General features: G+C 39.8%; 2 protein-coding genes across 2 annotated transcripts; one reads left to right on the plus strand and one right to left on the minus strand.

The window, feature by feature from the left end:
* Positions 1-743: 743 nt before the first annotated feature.
* Positions 744-3,603, minus strand: mrpl54 (mitochondrial ribosomal protein L54). The gene is made up of 3 exons (XM_080833575.1): positions 3,449-3,603; positions 3,041-3,197; positions 744-1,331 (listed from the first exon to the last, which is right to left on the minus strand). Exons 1-3 carry the CDS (start codon positions 3,573-3,575, stop codon positions 1,199-1,201), a joined length of 417 nt encoding a protein of 138 aa, XP_080689701.1. The 5' UTR covers positions 3,576-3,603; the 3' UTR covers positions 744-1,198.
* Positions 3,604-3,846: 243 nt separating this feature from the next.
* On the plus strand, positions 3,847-5,488 carry fam32a (family with sequence similarity 32 member A). The gene is made up of 4 exons (XM_080831828.1): positions 3,847-3,949; positions 4,472-4,610; positions 4,814-4,867; positions 5,029-5,488. Exons 1-4 carry the CDS (start codon positions 3,876-3,878, stop codon positions 5,095-5,097), a joined length of 336 nt encoding a protein of 111 aa, XP_080687954.1. The 5' UTR covers positions 3,847-3,875; the 3' UTR covers positions 5,098-5,488.
* Positions 5,489-16,212: the final 10,724 nt, after the last annotated feature.

A 16,212-nucleotide genomic window follows, 5' to 3' on the forward strand; every position in this document is an offset into this window, starting at 1 on the left:
GTGACTTTATTGGTCACTGACTTTTTTTTTTAAATGTCAGAAATGTTTATTTGTATGGTTTGAGTTGTTTGTTTATTATTCTAACTTAAACAGATGAAAATAGACAAGTGAGATGGGAAATTTGTCGTTTTTCATTTAGTTGCATAATAATTCTGCACACTCATAGTTGCCTAATAATTGTGCAGACATAGATATTCTCCTAAGAAAGCCAAAACCTCACTTTCACTTTCTTAAATATTCAGGTTTGAGATTATTGACATTTTGGATTGACCGAGAGCACTGTAGTTGTTCAATAATAAAATGAATTCTCAAAAATACAACTTGCCTAATAATTGTGCACACAGTGTATTAACCTGACAGCTTTACAGACGCTAGAATCCAACATTTCTTACACTTTTAAGTATTTTTTATTTCATTATGACTGGGTATATTTTGAGATGACTCTGGCAACTCACTAATATTTCCATTCACAGTGCCCCAAACTGAAAAAGGATTAACATTGAGGTATTTGTGCTGTTAGAATGGAATGATATTGTCAACTACGTTTCTTTGATTAAGTACACTAAAGCAGACCTGACAGATGGATATCCTCTCTAACACCACACCCGTGTACCACTCAGCATCATTTCGGTATCTTTGTACATAATCTACATATGTAATCATTCAGACAATTCTGATAGTTGTTCAACAACTATGAGTTTGACACTCAGTTTTTCTTACTTAGAAAGAAACACAGAAAATGCTTTTGATATTCATTGATATATTAGTAATACACACATCATATTCATTATACTACATCCCCTTTTGTATTTCTGCAAGTTACAACACAGAACAAATATGTACAGTATTATAAAAAACCTTGCCATGAGAATTAAATAATATTAGTTTGGTTTCCAATCATATTTATATCTGTGTATTTAAAAAAAAAAATCTTCTCAGACATCATGTAAAATCATTGTTGCCAAATTATACCAATTACCGGTACCACTGAAAATGCCAAAGTATTAACAGTGTGACCAAACTAAATTGCCAAACTACTGATGCACCCTTTGAACGTGCGTATGAATGTTAAAAAAAAAAACACAATGGTAGGCTGTGCATGTGGGTAGATCCATTCATTTTAAGTAACACGCTTGATATCAAAAGGAGGAAAAAAAACAGTTCTTTGTTTTCCAGCTAGGCAGGACTGTCACAGCCCCTAGAGTTTTTTGCCTTTGTGTAATCTGTTGAAGCGCAACATGTGTTCCTTCCTCAGAATCTTCCAGTATTCACGACTCTCAGGATCCAGGTCTGAGAGTTTTTGCGGGGGGCCCAATCTGAGCTGAAACAACCTACAATGCAGAGGAGAATTTTTATAACTCGGAAATTCAGATATATTCAGAAACAAATTCTGAATCGTTGCAATACACATTTCCATTGTTCTGGAGCATTATTTGTCTCTAAAAAATAACATGGATCAACTTCTCACTTCAGACAAATATTAAATGCACATAATGTAACTCTATTGCATTAGGTCTCTATTGCTTGTAGCTTAATTGTTCTCTCCCTTGTACGTCGCTTTGGATAAAAGTGTCTGCTAAGTGACTAAATGTAAATCTATGGAGCACCAGAAAGTGGTATGAATGTAAATTATGAATCTTATTAACAGTGACTTGAGTCTTAGGATAATTGAACTTCCCTTTTTTGCCAAAGGCAGGTCGACTCATTCATGCAGAACTATTTGTAAAATTAGTTTTTCGCACCCTCTGTTTGAGTGTGATTTTTTATATAAACTCCTCAAAAAAAGTTCGAAAACGTTTCTGCAGTCGATTATCCCTCCCCTTTAATAATACCAATTGGTATTGTATTGTATATCGTTGGAAAGCCTGATTGGTCACCTTTACAACGAGGTACAACTTGTAAGGATCGTGCATTCGTGGAATGAGCAACACAGCTAACCGTGTGGGTAGCGGCCCACATTTTTTTGCCAAAATCCCCTGCAATATTCTTCTGATGGTATTCACTCTTGTTTTGAGTTGCTGGTGGATTGGATGATTCTCCCACAGTATTAAGGAAAAAACAACACATATTGACCATTTTTACACTGACAGGGACCTCAGTAGCATGTGGAAGATCCATACGCAGCCAAAACAGCTTGGCACCTCCTGTGGGATGGCATCCCAATCCTGAACCAGAATTTGTAGCAAGTCAGCCAACATGCGTTGGTCACTCTGGCACGTACAGCACGCCCAAGCTGATCCCACAAGTATTCAATTGGGCTGAGGTCTGGACTCACGGCAGGCCATTCCATCCTCTCCACTCCCAAGTTCTGGAGGTACTCTGTGATGATCCTGCCTCTGTGGGGGCGAGTGTGGTCATCCTGGAGGATGGAGTTAGGTCCCAGATTCTGGAGATATGGGATCGCCACTGGCTCCAGAATCTCATTCCGATATCTCACTAAATTCCAACAGAAGAATATTGCAGGGGATTTTGGCAAACATTTTTGGGCTGCTACCCACATGGTTAGCTGTGTTGCTCATTCCACGAATGCACGATCCACATGCTACTGAGGTCCTTGACAGTGTAAAATGAATAAAGTGTAAAAATGGTAAATATGTGTTGTTTTTTTCCTTAATACTGTGGGAGAATCATCAAATTCACCAAGCAACTCAAAACAAGAGTGAATACCAACAGAAGAATATTGCAGGGGGTTTTGGCAAGTTGTACCTCGTTGTAAATGTAACTAATCAGGCTTTCCAACGATGTACAATTGGTATTATTAAAGGGGAAGAATAATCAACCGAAAAAAACGTTTCCGAACTTTTTTGGAGGGGTTTATATAAAAAAAAAATCACACTCAAACTATATCTGCAGAAGAGGCAGACTTATTTTCATAGACTCACAATCACAGGTCTAGTGGGCTGCTTGTGGCTATTTGTTTTTCTTATTGTGCACATTACAGAAAAAGGACTTCTGAAAGCAATGCCCATTTTACTCATGACAACACATCATCTTGAAGAGATACAATGCATGTTAAGAGTGACAAGAAATAGTAACATACCATTCTGGGTATTCTTCACGCGACTTTAATGGAGGATCTTCGCCCTGTTTGAAGATATTCACTCCCACAGCATGTGAGACCAGTCTAACTGGGTCTTTGCACACCTCTGGGCCCTTCAGTACTTCTTTAACCATTCCTTTCCCCTTCCCTTTAGCAGCTAGAAAGAAAGATAACGTTTCGCAGATTAATGTAATGCTACACAAGTTTAAGAAAAAACAGCAACCAATGTTCCTCTTTCAAGAACTTGGCCTTTCAAATAACTGACGGCAACATACATCTCTGATAAATATTAAAGCAACGTGTCATGAAGTTTTAGATATCGAAGCAATTCATTTGCTAGCTATCCAAGTCAGCTATCAAGGTCGCTAAGTATAAATATGCTGATTATAAAGTGTTCACAATACTTACCAACTTTCTTTGCATATCCTCGTGTCTGAAAAGCTGATAAGGCACTGCATGCACACCTTACTGTAGGAACACCAACATTTAGAAAGTTGAATTTCTTCGCTAAACACCATAATACATTACTAGCCATTTCTACAGCATGACATTACCAACGCGTGTCAAATGTCCGACACATACACTTCCGGTTGCTGGAGAATAAAGGTTCCTACCATTGTACTCTCATTCAAATAAATATAAGTACATTGCATACTTTGAAGAAAAAAAAGGTTATAAATGTTTTAATGAAATAGATACATCAAATATAACAAACTAGTCTTAATATTTCAATCGAAAAATGTTAAGGGTAGTACTTCCGCCAATAGGCGGAAACGTGTGAGCACACCACAACAAAAAATACGCTACATACGCAACAGCCAAACATTGCGAAAACATGGCCGAATACGGGAGTGTCCAGAAGGGTGCTCTAAAACTGAAAGGAGTAGGGGATCTGTCGTCTGCTAAGAAGTAAGATATTTATTTTTTAAACAGCATACAGCCGTGTAAGGTATTCGTTTTGGTATTTTGTCTTTGAGAAAGCATTGGCATAACTCGGGTACCAGTATCTAATGTATCTAGCTGACTGACTATCCATGGATAGCACGGTTACCTTACTAAACACAAGCTTCCCAATTTGTATTAATTGACAAATAGAGTTATCCATAGGGAGGTAGTAAAGTTTGCTCCGCATTTAGTCATTATATCTTACCTTTATATTATGATATACTTTATAATCTGAAGTTAGAGATTATTTTGCTAATACAGGAGTCTATGAATAGCTGCCTTCATGTTAGCTAGATAGCTGTTTAGCTTACAGCTATTGACTTGCAGTTGTATCTAGGCTAAATTAACCAGGCAGAACGTATCATTTAGATAAGTAATTTGTGTGTGTGTGTGTGTGTGTGTGTGTGTGTGTGTGTGTGTGTGTGTGTGTGTGTGTGTGTGTGTGTGTGTGTGTGTGTGTGTGTGTGTGTGTGTGTGTGTGTGTAGGAAAAAGAAGAAGGACAAAGAAAAGAAGAAACTGGGTGAACAACAATTTAGGCAATCTCAAGAGGAAGAAAGCGAGAAAACGTACATCGACAAAAGGACACCAGCTCAAATGGCCTTCGATAAAATTCAAGAAAGAAGAGTAAGTATGTTTCGTACTTGGATCATTTAGCCAAACGTTTAAGTTGTATCTTACTATATTACTAATATATTAAAGATCGCGATTATGGGACTATGTCCAGTTTTTCTGTAACACGGCCTTGCATATTTATGTGACCACCTTGTTATGATTTCTCTCGATTAACACTTATTTACACTTGTGTTAATGTGTGACACCCCCAACAGCAAATGGAACGTATTCTGAATAAAGCAGTTAAAACCCACAAAAGGAGAGTTGAGGTAAGTAACAGTGAGATTTGATTAACCTAACAAAAAATAAACTAGTTTTGTTTATAAAGGGCATTGTGTGAAGGATCAAAGTAACTGATTGATTGTTTGTAACGGTTAACTTTGTCCTCCTTTATAAACACACCGTGTATTTTTCTTATTTTTTATTTCAGGAATTCAACAGACACCTGGATACTCTCACTGAACATTATGATATTCCCAAAGTCAGTTGGACCAAATAAACAGGTTGATGTGGGGATATGGACTATAGTGAAGCTCAAGCTTAGTGAAGCTTATAATGTGTATTTCATTAAACATGGTTTTGATTTATTTACAACTGCAATTGATGTAATCTGAGTGGAACAGTTGCATTGCTTTTAGAAATGTGCAAACTACAGCAGTTCAAAGGATACACTGCTTTTCTGTTCCAATGTAATTTTGTAGTTGTTTTGTCCTCTATTAAAACAGGCTCAGTAAAGTGAGGCTTGTGGTGTTTTTTCCAATTATGATTGAGCAGATTTGGTGTTAAAAGGGATAAGTTGGTTTTAAACAAACAGATTGGATGACAAAATGTACGATAAAATGGTGCAGTGAAATATTTCAGTTTGTTATTAAACCTTTTTGTTGACATTGGACAGTTATTTCCATATTATTTATCTGTACTAGTCTGGGGAGAATTATTCAGCTGGCTCAATCATTTGAAATGGTCATTTAAATTCACTTTCGAGCATCATAAGCCAGGTTGTCGTTTCATGTAGTTTGAGTGATCAGAGCCTTTTGATGTGAGATATACATAAGACATAACTCTGTATGCAACTTAACTGATCAGATCAGAAGTGCCAGTAGTAGAATTATCATCAGCCACAGAAGATTGTGCCAAAGTGTCTCTGTTGTTGTCATTGTCCTATTCATTAGATTTAGTAAAATACAACTCATAACCAATACTCACCATCTCTTAAGTTGTCTTTGCAAAAATGGCTTTATTATGGTGTGTTCGACCGAAAAAAATGTGGTAAATCAGTGTCATTTTGGAAATATCCAGTGTCTAAGCCATCTCCTCTTTGATTTTCAAATTGGATCTTTGTGTGACCAAGCTCCGATCTGAGATGTACATAACTTTCTGTTAGTGTGTTTTGGAATGGTCAGATCTGCCTGGATGCATTGAAACAACAGGTACACCCATGGCCACAAATATCTCTGCCATTGTCTTTTCACCTCGTAAAGGCCCCATAGACACTCATCTTTTCCCAAAAAATGGACAACCCATGCACTGCAGGTAATTCAAACCAGTTTTCAGTCCACTATTATATTTGGCGAATTGATACATGGTGATATATCAGTAGATAGTTTTCCTTTAATGCATAATGACATATGACAGCTGTATTTGTGCTCAGTTGTATGCAGTACTCTTCCTTACCCCTAGAGGTCTGTTCTCAATGAAGTGGTTCAAAAGTTTAACACATGATGGCAGTGTTGCTACACTTACAGAGACGTCTCATCTTGAACATTCACATTTTCATCCTGACCAGAGGAGGGAGCACTTCTAAATAATACCAGAGGTTATGGAGATTTTTGATGTGATCGTCACTTAGACAAGCTCCAGTAAATATTCTGAAGACCTACATTTTGCACTTCTGCAAATACACTGGCCTCTTTAGACACTGACTTTTCTACACCACTGTGATCATACAAGGTTTATTACTGGTATTCAGGTATCCCTGACCAAGACGGATCACTTGACTTGGTCCCCGGACGCTTAAAGGCTGCCAACTGCTCCTGGGGGGTCCTGGAGGAAGGACAGTCCAAGATGGGAGAAATGCAGAGATAACATTCACTGCGACCTCAGGCCTGCATGTGTGTTTGTGTGTGTCCTGATCGCCACTATAGATGCACAAGTGTGTTACTGTGTGTCGTTTGTGCAAATAAAAACTGGCTGAAGTCAGCCTTGTTTGTTTGTTTGTTTTGTTTGTCATTCTCAGCTCTGTCTATGAATTGAACTTGTGGGGCCCAACAAATGGTATACATTTCGCTACCCTCTCTTCCAACACCTATTACTAACTTTGTCGTGGAACAGAACAGTTAGGAAGATTAATCACAAACCAGTGTTTGTAACTTCTTCATATATCCAGAGGATTCACTTCATTGTTAGGTCCATGAGCTCTCAGTTTGTAACTATAACCTGCGCTCCCCAAAATGGGCTGACTTTCGTCAATGTAATACCACTAGGTAACCTCTCACAGACTGTTCAAGAAGTTTTCCTCCACAGAACTGGATATGAAGTATCCAATATCTGTTTCTGCCCTGCCTGCCAAATAATAGATCACATAATAGATTAACCATCCTTGACCTGCACCTACCGTGGTGATAAGAGAGAAAGTCTTCGACCAATAGTAGTTGTTCAGTGACACACTGTCGGAGCTGATCCATGATATTACAAGTGGGACTTCTGTTATCATCAAACCTCTGCTTTATATGGCGAAGTGGACTCACATGTAGTATGATTGTCTTCTCATGTCCACACATTATTGAAAATTATTCAATAATAATTATTCAGGCAGCTTGTAGGTTTTAAAGTTGGTTGCTCTCCAGATTACTTCAGTGTTAATGCCAGATCCAGAAATCCATAAAACTACAGTAGATGTCAAGATGGTATCTGAGAACAATTAATGCAACTGCCAATTATTCATGTGTAGGCAACTCAAATGACAGACTCAAGGAGTAAACCAACACGTTTTAGTGATCAAGAAAACTTAAATGTTGCATTGCTCCAAAAGCTTCAAACTCAAGTGCAATGTCATGGGTTCTTTAGAGAATGTGAAAGTTGCAATTACTGACAGGAAGCTACCATTTAAAGGTTACGGTGAAGAGATTTTTGTCGCTTGATTGGGCTCCAATGGCGCCTTACTGCAGTTCACGATTTTCTTCAACTGTTTCTTGCTCCTGTGGTCTCTCCCACTGACTACACCGCATGCCACCAGCGTCCTCTTGTCATAGGCAAAGACCAATTGAAGCTTTCACACTTATTACAGGGAGCACGCCATTTACATGGTGCACACACGTCTGCGTGTGTAACCCATCCACACTCATATGGTGTGCACACATGAAAAGGGGAACCACATAATCAGTCTCTTAATTAGACAGGGTCGTACATTACAGAAAATCAAAGTGGTATTTTATGATACCTCACCCCCCCCCTCCACCACCCTCAACCCCCCACCAAGCAGGGCTACGGCAGATGTCAAAAACTGTTCTGAAGTTTGTCATTGGGTTTGGGCTGATCCACACCAAGCCACGCTGTAGCCGACCTTGAGGTTCACAGCAGTTCTGTAGCATGTTGAATGTGGGTTCCTCATGGGTAACCCCCAATGGACATACAAATTAGGTGAATCTGCTGTCCCACATTACATCAAAGACAATATTCATCCAGAGAGCACATCCTTCTCCATTTATTTCAGCTGTTGTTGACCATTTCAGGTTTTACAGGGTCACTGTGTGCTGTTCTTCTATCTTAAACCGCTGCTCTAGGATTCTTCAAATTCAAAAAAGTGAGGATCCAGATTCCACCCTTATTCAGCCACAATCTACATAAATCTATATTAATGGAAATCTCCAGACAGTAGCCTAATTGTGCACCATGCATTATTAGTACAGGCGCCTTCATCCTGAACTTTTAAAACACTGATCAAAGCCTCATAATAAATTCATGTTCAGTGAGATCACAAGGGAAAGTGCCAGGTGGGTGAAGTTAAATAGCATTTCCAGCTGCACCTCGTTTCTTTGAGACAGGGTGCCCTCTGGAAGACAGGTGGCTTCACTCCTGGAGAAGGAAGAGATGGACAGGGGAATATTTTCCTTCAGTTGGGGAAGATGAGAGCTCTTGAAGTTGTAGTGAAATGACAACTTAGACATTTCCTTGCCCATGATGCTTTGTGCACTGTTATCTGAATTGTGCGTGTTTTTTAACGGTATAGTATAACTGTTTTGTATTACTGCATATTACAATTGCATTATGTAAAATTGTAGTAAAATGAAACAGTATCCTACTGTAGAGTCCTACTGCATAGTAATGTGTATTCAGGTTCAGGCCTCTATAAAGTGCCTTGAGACAATGTCCATAATAAATGTCAATATATAAAGAAATTGAAAAGCGAAAAAAGCACAAATGGCAATTTAGCTTTCTGAGTTAATAAATTAGGTCAGGAGTATAAACCATTTAATTTATCTGCTTTGACAAACGATCCATGTGCAAAGCTATTAGTAGCATAGCACTCAAAATTGTGACAATATTAACTGATGCACATACAAGCTGAATGTCTGATTATGGTGCAGTACAGGTGATTTTAAATGCCACATATGTCTTTAATTGAGCTCACATGAAAGCACAGTATGTGAAGAGATGAAGCTGCTTAGGTACCAGTTTGTTTAAGTGTAGGATATCTATAATTTACATCCCAAAGAAGATATACGTTAGTGCTTACATTTTGGTTAATTGACAAGCAGTACATTTTTCTTTATCATTATGCATCTCTCAGAAACAAATCCCATGTTAACATGTTGCTTTAGCAACAGCTCTACATGTTGATCTATAGAATGACTTTCTGAGTGTCATCAATGTCTTCTCAGGAATTTGAAATACACATACAACAAAAACATTCCTTCACAGTTAAGATGTTAAAAAAAGTTAAATATAATAACATAGTGCCTTGTCAAAATTCCCTGGGTAGACTTGCAAAGTGCCTAAACCAAATTAATTAAATCCAAAAGCATGAACTATGCTTTGACATTTACAAATAATACAAAAATGTATAAAGTAAATATTTGTTATGTTACATGGTAAGGTGTTGTACGGATTCACCTGTGTAAATTCCTGTTGTTCAGTTGGTAGAACAATAGGACAACACTATCAAGAACATTGGCTATGCATTCCCAGGATGCATACTGATAAAAATGTCCTTGTAGATAAGCATCTGCTAGAGTTGTATATCATCATTCACAGCCTTACTTACTTCACCATCCCACAAGTAGTGATTTTCCAGGACTGTGTTAAGGAAAGTTACCTGATATACTCCAGTGCCAATCACAAATGCATTGGACAAAATTGATATAGCAACAACATGATGTACCAAAGTATTTAACTGATGAAAGCAGTTCTGCACAATGATAGGGTTCAAGACAAGTTTGAGGCATTTGTTGAACAGTAAAAACACCCTCCAGACTCCAGACAAATAAGTTGTGTTGTAAACCTAAAAACTGTGATTGAAAACCCTGCGCTGCATTTGTCATGTCCCTGAGCTCAGTGCACTTCGAAAGAATCACTAGGAGGTCTAATGGTTGGAGGTCGAATAATTTCAGCCTTTCTTTATTTTACAGTAGTCTTATTGGGACTTGAATTTGTTAAACAGTAGAGTTTAACAAATTCAAGTCCCAATAAGACTACTGTAAAATAAAGAAAGGCTGAAATTATTCGACCTCCAACCAATAGACCTCCTAGTACACTCTCAAACAACACCACAATAATGTACTAGTCAATAGCTGCACAGTAAAATGTTCCTGATGTTAATTACATGTCTTAACAGTAGGCTTATTTTTTAAATGTAGATTCAAAAAGAGTAAAGTACTAAAAATTACTTCCTCTCCTCTGGTCATTTACTAGAGAAATTGTCCAACTTCTTTTTACAGCAGGCTTCTTGTTACTATCAAAACGATAACATACAAAAAAATGGCGATAAAACCCTAAAAAAGGAACTGCACTATGGAACTGGCCAATAGCTTCAAACAACTTACTAAACATTTTTCAAAGTGTTTTTGCTTGTTCTTGCTCTTATAACATGGGTGACAGAAATTAAGCAGTGCAAAAGCGTGTTGGTTCAGAGGGAGCTCTGGGAACTGCCAGTGGCGGATGAGGCAGAGAGGGGGCATGGTGAACACATGAGGGAGAGAGGGGGCATGCTGTTCACATGAGGCAGAGAGAGGACATGCTGTACACATGAGGCAGAGAGCGGGCATGGTGTTCACATGAGGGAGAGAGGGGGCATCGTGTTCACATGATGTAGAGAGGGGGCATGATGTTCACATGAGGGAGAGAGCGGGTATGGTGTTCACATGAGGGAGAGAGGTGACATGCTGTACACATGAGGCAGAGAGCTGCATGGTGTTCACATGATGGAGAGACAGGCATGGTGTTCACATGAGGGAGAGAGGGGGCATGGTGTTCACATGAGGGAGAGAGGGGGCATGGTGTTCACATGAGGGAGAGAGGGGACATGGTGTTCACATGAGGGAGAGGGGGCATGGTGTTCACATGAGGGAGAGAGGGGGCATGGTGTTCACATGAGGGAGAGAGCGGGCATGGTGTTCACATGAGGGAGAGAGGGGGCATGGTGTTCACATGAGGGAGAGAGGGGGCATGGTGTTCACATGAGGGAGAGAGGGGGCATGGTGTTCACATGAGGGAGAGAGGGGGCATGGTGTTCACATGAGGGAGAGAGGGGGCATGGTGTTCACATGAGGGAGAGAGGGGGCATGGTGTTCACATGAGGCAGAGAGGGGGCATGGTGTTCACATGCTGTACACTGACATTACCTTTGAATTGATGAACTAATGGCAAATGGGTTCACTGGCTATCATTCCATAAATGTGCTAACGACTCATCTGGTGCTGTGCCTGTCATCATCTCAATGTTCTCCCCAAAAAGCACCAAATCACAAGCGGTGATTTCCACTTTTCTTGTAACATTCTGGATGTAGTGGATGTCAATGGGGTTAGGCTCAGGGCGTTGCAGTTGATGACTCTTGCAGAAAACGAGAATCCCTAAGTACAGGTTGGCAGAGAGATGTGCTCAAGGAGAGGTCATGCTTTTTTTGGGAGAGAAAACCTTTTTGGTTGGAAAAACATGTTTGCTCACAACTTGGCTGTATAGTAGATGTATGTCAGAGCAGAGTAATGTCGATCCCATTTCCAGTGTTCAGTCTGGTTTTATCATCACTGTTGCTGTCGCTGTAGTCATCATCACTGTCGTCATCATCATCGTCGTTGTCATCTGTGATCATAGCCGCGAAGTGCGGCAATTAGAAATCCTTCCATCGTGTGGCCTACTCGAATGTGTCAGAAGAAAATGGCCTTCGGCATAAGAAGTCAACTTTTCCAGACGCGGGTAAGGTAAGGTAAGGCAAGAATTCCCCTGGTCGGATGCCAGGGAGGTTCCTGGAGAAATCTGGCCTGTCCCGGCCCAGGCTTACTCGCTATGAGACACTTGTGAGTTATGTGCTCCTAATGTAATGTGTTCACTCCCCTCTCTGGTTCACTGTCACATTCCCATATGGTCCTTATAAAAAACCTCCATATTAATGGGATCCTGGTTCGGCTGCAGCACGGCAAAACAAACGGGACAGTGTCAGATGTCACTGCCTGTAATTCTCAAACAGTTATTGCTTTCATTTTATCTGTAAGATTTAGGAAGCACTTTGCCTTTCATTTGATAAAGCCATGCATCAAGTGAAATGAAAGTCATCATCATTCAGAGTTCGCTGAGAAGAAATATGTGTTTACTTAGAGCAAACATCTATAGGGTGTATGATGAGAAGGAGTGCAATTGTAGTGCATTGTGAAGTGCAACATTTGCACTAGTGACCTAACCTTTCACAATTGTTATGTTAATGATAAATAGAATGTCCCCCACATAAACCATGTTTAAAAGAACTATAGACACAGCTAAATGGAAATCATAATGTGTCCTGATAAGATTCTTAAATAATTTGATTTTATTAATGCAGGTTTGTTGTGTATGTAAGAAACTGTTGTAAAATGTAAGTAATCTGAATCTGAATTCTAGTTTGTTTGTGTTTTAGTGAAAGGCTAGTTGCTCCTGCCATTTTCATGTGCAGCCATAGTTTTGTCATGCAGGTTTGTCTAAATTGTCAATCGCTTATCTATTTATCTCTGTTCAAGCAATTATTTGAGACGTCTTCTGTTTTTATAGAGGAACCATGATGGTCATGATTTAAAACAGTGATTATAGTGATTAATTTCATGATCGAAGAGTTTATGCATCCCCACCATGAGGCAAAAACAATGTGCTGCTCGGCCTGAGCACGATCCAGCACAGGCAGAATGCCAGTTTATCATCCCATTCGCGTGTGTTCGGAATTCTGTCCTGGTTTAATGAATTGGGAATTTGAGCCATATAAATGTTCTTATAAAAACAATTCATTGAAAGAAATGTAGAGCAGTACAGCACTATAAATTCCACATTGAGCCAGGTCCTATCTGTCCAATCGGGCTTTCAGGAATACCGTGCAATCCAAAAAGCAACAGTAAAACATTTTTCAAAGTGACACATTAGGGATCCGAGTCTTGATGGACACTGAACACTTCACAAGAAATGCAAGTCTAAGGGACAGCTGGAAGTACTTCACAGGAAAAGTTTGGCATGAGTTAAATATCACAGAATATCTGTATCTTCATAGCTATATCTGGTAGGCAATAGAGACCCAGTTGACAAGACCACACTGCAATTCATACAAAACAAGCACAAGCTCCATGGAACCACAGGCATGATTAAAATTCATGCTTGGATGATGTGAAACACTATAACATTCTACAAACAACATAGCCGAGCTGAGATGGTTTGTATTACAGACACTGATTTTAATATCTGCCCCGGTGGTCAAGGATCATCGCTTTTTTCACCACCTTCAGACCATCGTATGTTGGTGGATGGGTGAGTAACTTCCTGCTGATTGAAAGAAAGGAAACAGCCAAACTATAGCGTTTTTCTTGGCGGCCATTCACTGTTGCACACCCAGACAAAAGTCTGCTAACTCATGTGTTTGGATAATACAAGGTAGGCCCGTGCTAGCTGAGCAAAAACATCAATTAATTCAGAACAAAGGAGAACCATTTATCTTCATGAGCAGCTCCCAGAGAAGGTTTTAATTATTTTGTTGTGTTTTAAGTGTGTTTTATTCACCCTCGGATAGGTTACACTATTTCATCTTTCTCTCTTGTCTGGGAATGCAAGTGCATCATCAGCACAAACACAGGGCAGTATGGAAACTGTCAAAGGTCCGTGAACCATTAAGTGATCAACTAAGCATTAGGAAATGTCCTGATCCTGATCCTGTTCATATTATTACCTCAAAGTACACCTGTCAGAATTCTTCCCAGCGATTGCTCTGAGCATGACAGTGTTGGTTGATAAGATTTCAGGGATAGGCCTGGTTCCATTTCAAACACATTAGTACAGATGAAGATGAAGGAAAACAATGGGAGAGAAAAAGTAAGAGGGAGGAAAAGGAGTCAGACCTCCTTTTTTTCTCCCAAAGAGTAGGGACTGACTTGGGGTGGCTGCCAGAGATGCTGAACTGTGCAGCCGGGGGTTAGCCGATGACGAATGTACACTTCCCAGAGGGACACTAAATGTACGCCCTCACTCAAAACTGTTTGCTTTAACTTGTGTCTCTGGGCGGTCATTACCAGAGCACGAAATAACAGATTTTAAGGCTGCACTTTTTATAATGCATAACTATGTGCATTACAAGTTTTTTTGTTCTTGATAGCTAGCTCTATTTTGTTTAATTATGGAGGTACTAAATGTTGGCCTGCAAAACTGTTAATGTCTTAAATAATGTCAAAATAATTCCATTACAGGAGGCTGGATTATTGCTACAAAGAAAATGTAAACCTCTATTATACAGAATGCAGGGACTGGTACAATTCTGTTGAAGCTACAGTATATTCACTTTTTTTTAAAAGGTCCTTAAAACAATGATGTGTCTTAGGCTTGATCAGCAGGTAAGATAAACTCTTTATAAAAGTAGGGATTCAGCCTCCAGTGACAGTTAAGAACAAAGAACAGGTGATGGATAGAGCAGTGAGAAGAAACGTGTTTGACTGGCAAGTCTTGCCTCTTGCAGCTCTGACTGCTGAGCTACATTCTCAACCGAATCTTGTTTTGCTCAGAGTGATTGTCACAGGGTGGAAGGGGCCATAAGATGTGGCTGTAGTGAAAGCCATAAAAAATAAAGGTAAGGTTGGTTGGTTTTACAATCTTTTTGTACAGTTATTGAACATGGATGACGTACTCATACACACAAAACACACACTTAGAAAACCACTAAACACACACTTAACACTGCATCATAAAATACAGAAGCCAGATACTACTAACACAGGCTACACCAGCCCACCACCAGCAGTGCCATTTCTCCAACAAAAAGAAAGCAGCAAGTCCCATCAACCTCCGTCGCACCTCTAAGCGTTGACCAAGGAACCCTGCCAGGGCTAGCAGGGTGTGTTGAGCAGCCACTCAAGTCAGCAGGCAACAAGCCCAATACGATGCCATTCTGTCATACCTCCTTCCCCACCCGGTGTACAGTCCAACTTGATCATTTGCACTGGACTTCTCAACAGCAGCCCCTCTCCTGGAGGAGAGGGGGGGACTCAGAGTGGCAGTTTGGGGAACACACCAGTCACAAGGCTCACAATGTCAACCCAGCCATACAGTGGTGCGATGTAATCACACTATGTAAATTCACTAACCACATACGACGCCCAGAAAGACGGCCGAGCGCATGGTTTTGAATATCTAATACCAAGGTTCAGAAGGTGGTTGTTGCCGCTGTTGCCGCTGCTGCGTGTCACGTTCCTGGCATGTTACCTTCTAAATTGGGTTGCCCTTTTTCGGTCCTATTCTATGAATAAAGTAAAATAAAAACCCAAAGCCCAAGGCTGCTCCCCGCTCATTGCAATTAGACCTAAGTCAGTCAGTCAGTCCACAATTGTCATTAAAGTTAGCATTAATTAGGAGTACCTGTTATGGGTTGTCCATCCCACAAACACAGGTGAAAAGCAAACCATAATACAGGCACACAACAAAATCAAATGAATACATGAGTACATTACAAGACATGCGCTAATCATGTTATGTTTAAATAATTCAGTGTGACGATTGCATCACCCCTATTGTTAACATTCCCACTTGATCATGCAGCAGATGCCTGTGTCCAAAGGGACTTAAACTTAAGGTCATAGTCAATGATGTCACAGGGCACCTGCAGAAATCTAACATGATGACTTCATTAAACGGGCAAGTTCACTGGGGTCTGAGTATGTTTTCCAATGAAGTGTCAATAGCACATATAAAAACAAGGCAATCCTTATAGACTTGAGAGATTCTCTTTTCGGTATTATGTAAAACACATGAATACATGAAGTACTGAGCCAGTCCTCTCGTAACCCTTCTGAAGGACATCTTGATGCTCAGTCTACATTCTACGGAGTATTGAAATGTTGTAACTCACAGTTCCAAACCTTCAAGATACATGGATCATCTTACAATCTGCCACAAGTGTTCTAAA

Source organism: Sprattus sprattus, assembly GCF_963457725.1.
Source record: "Sprattus sprattus genome assembly, chromosome: 2".
In the NCBI taxonomy this organism is placed as follows: domain Eukaryota; kingdom Metazoa; phylum Chordata; class Actinopteri; order Clupeiformes; family Clupeidae; genus Sprattus; species Sprattus sprattus.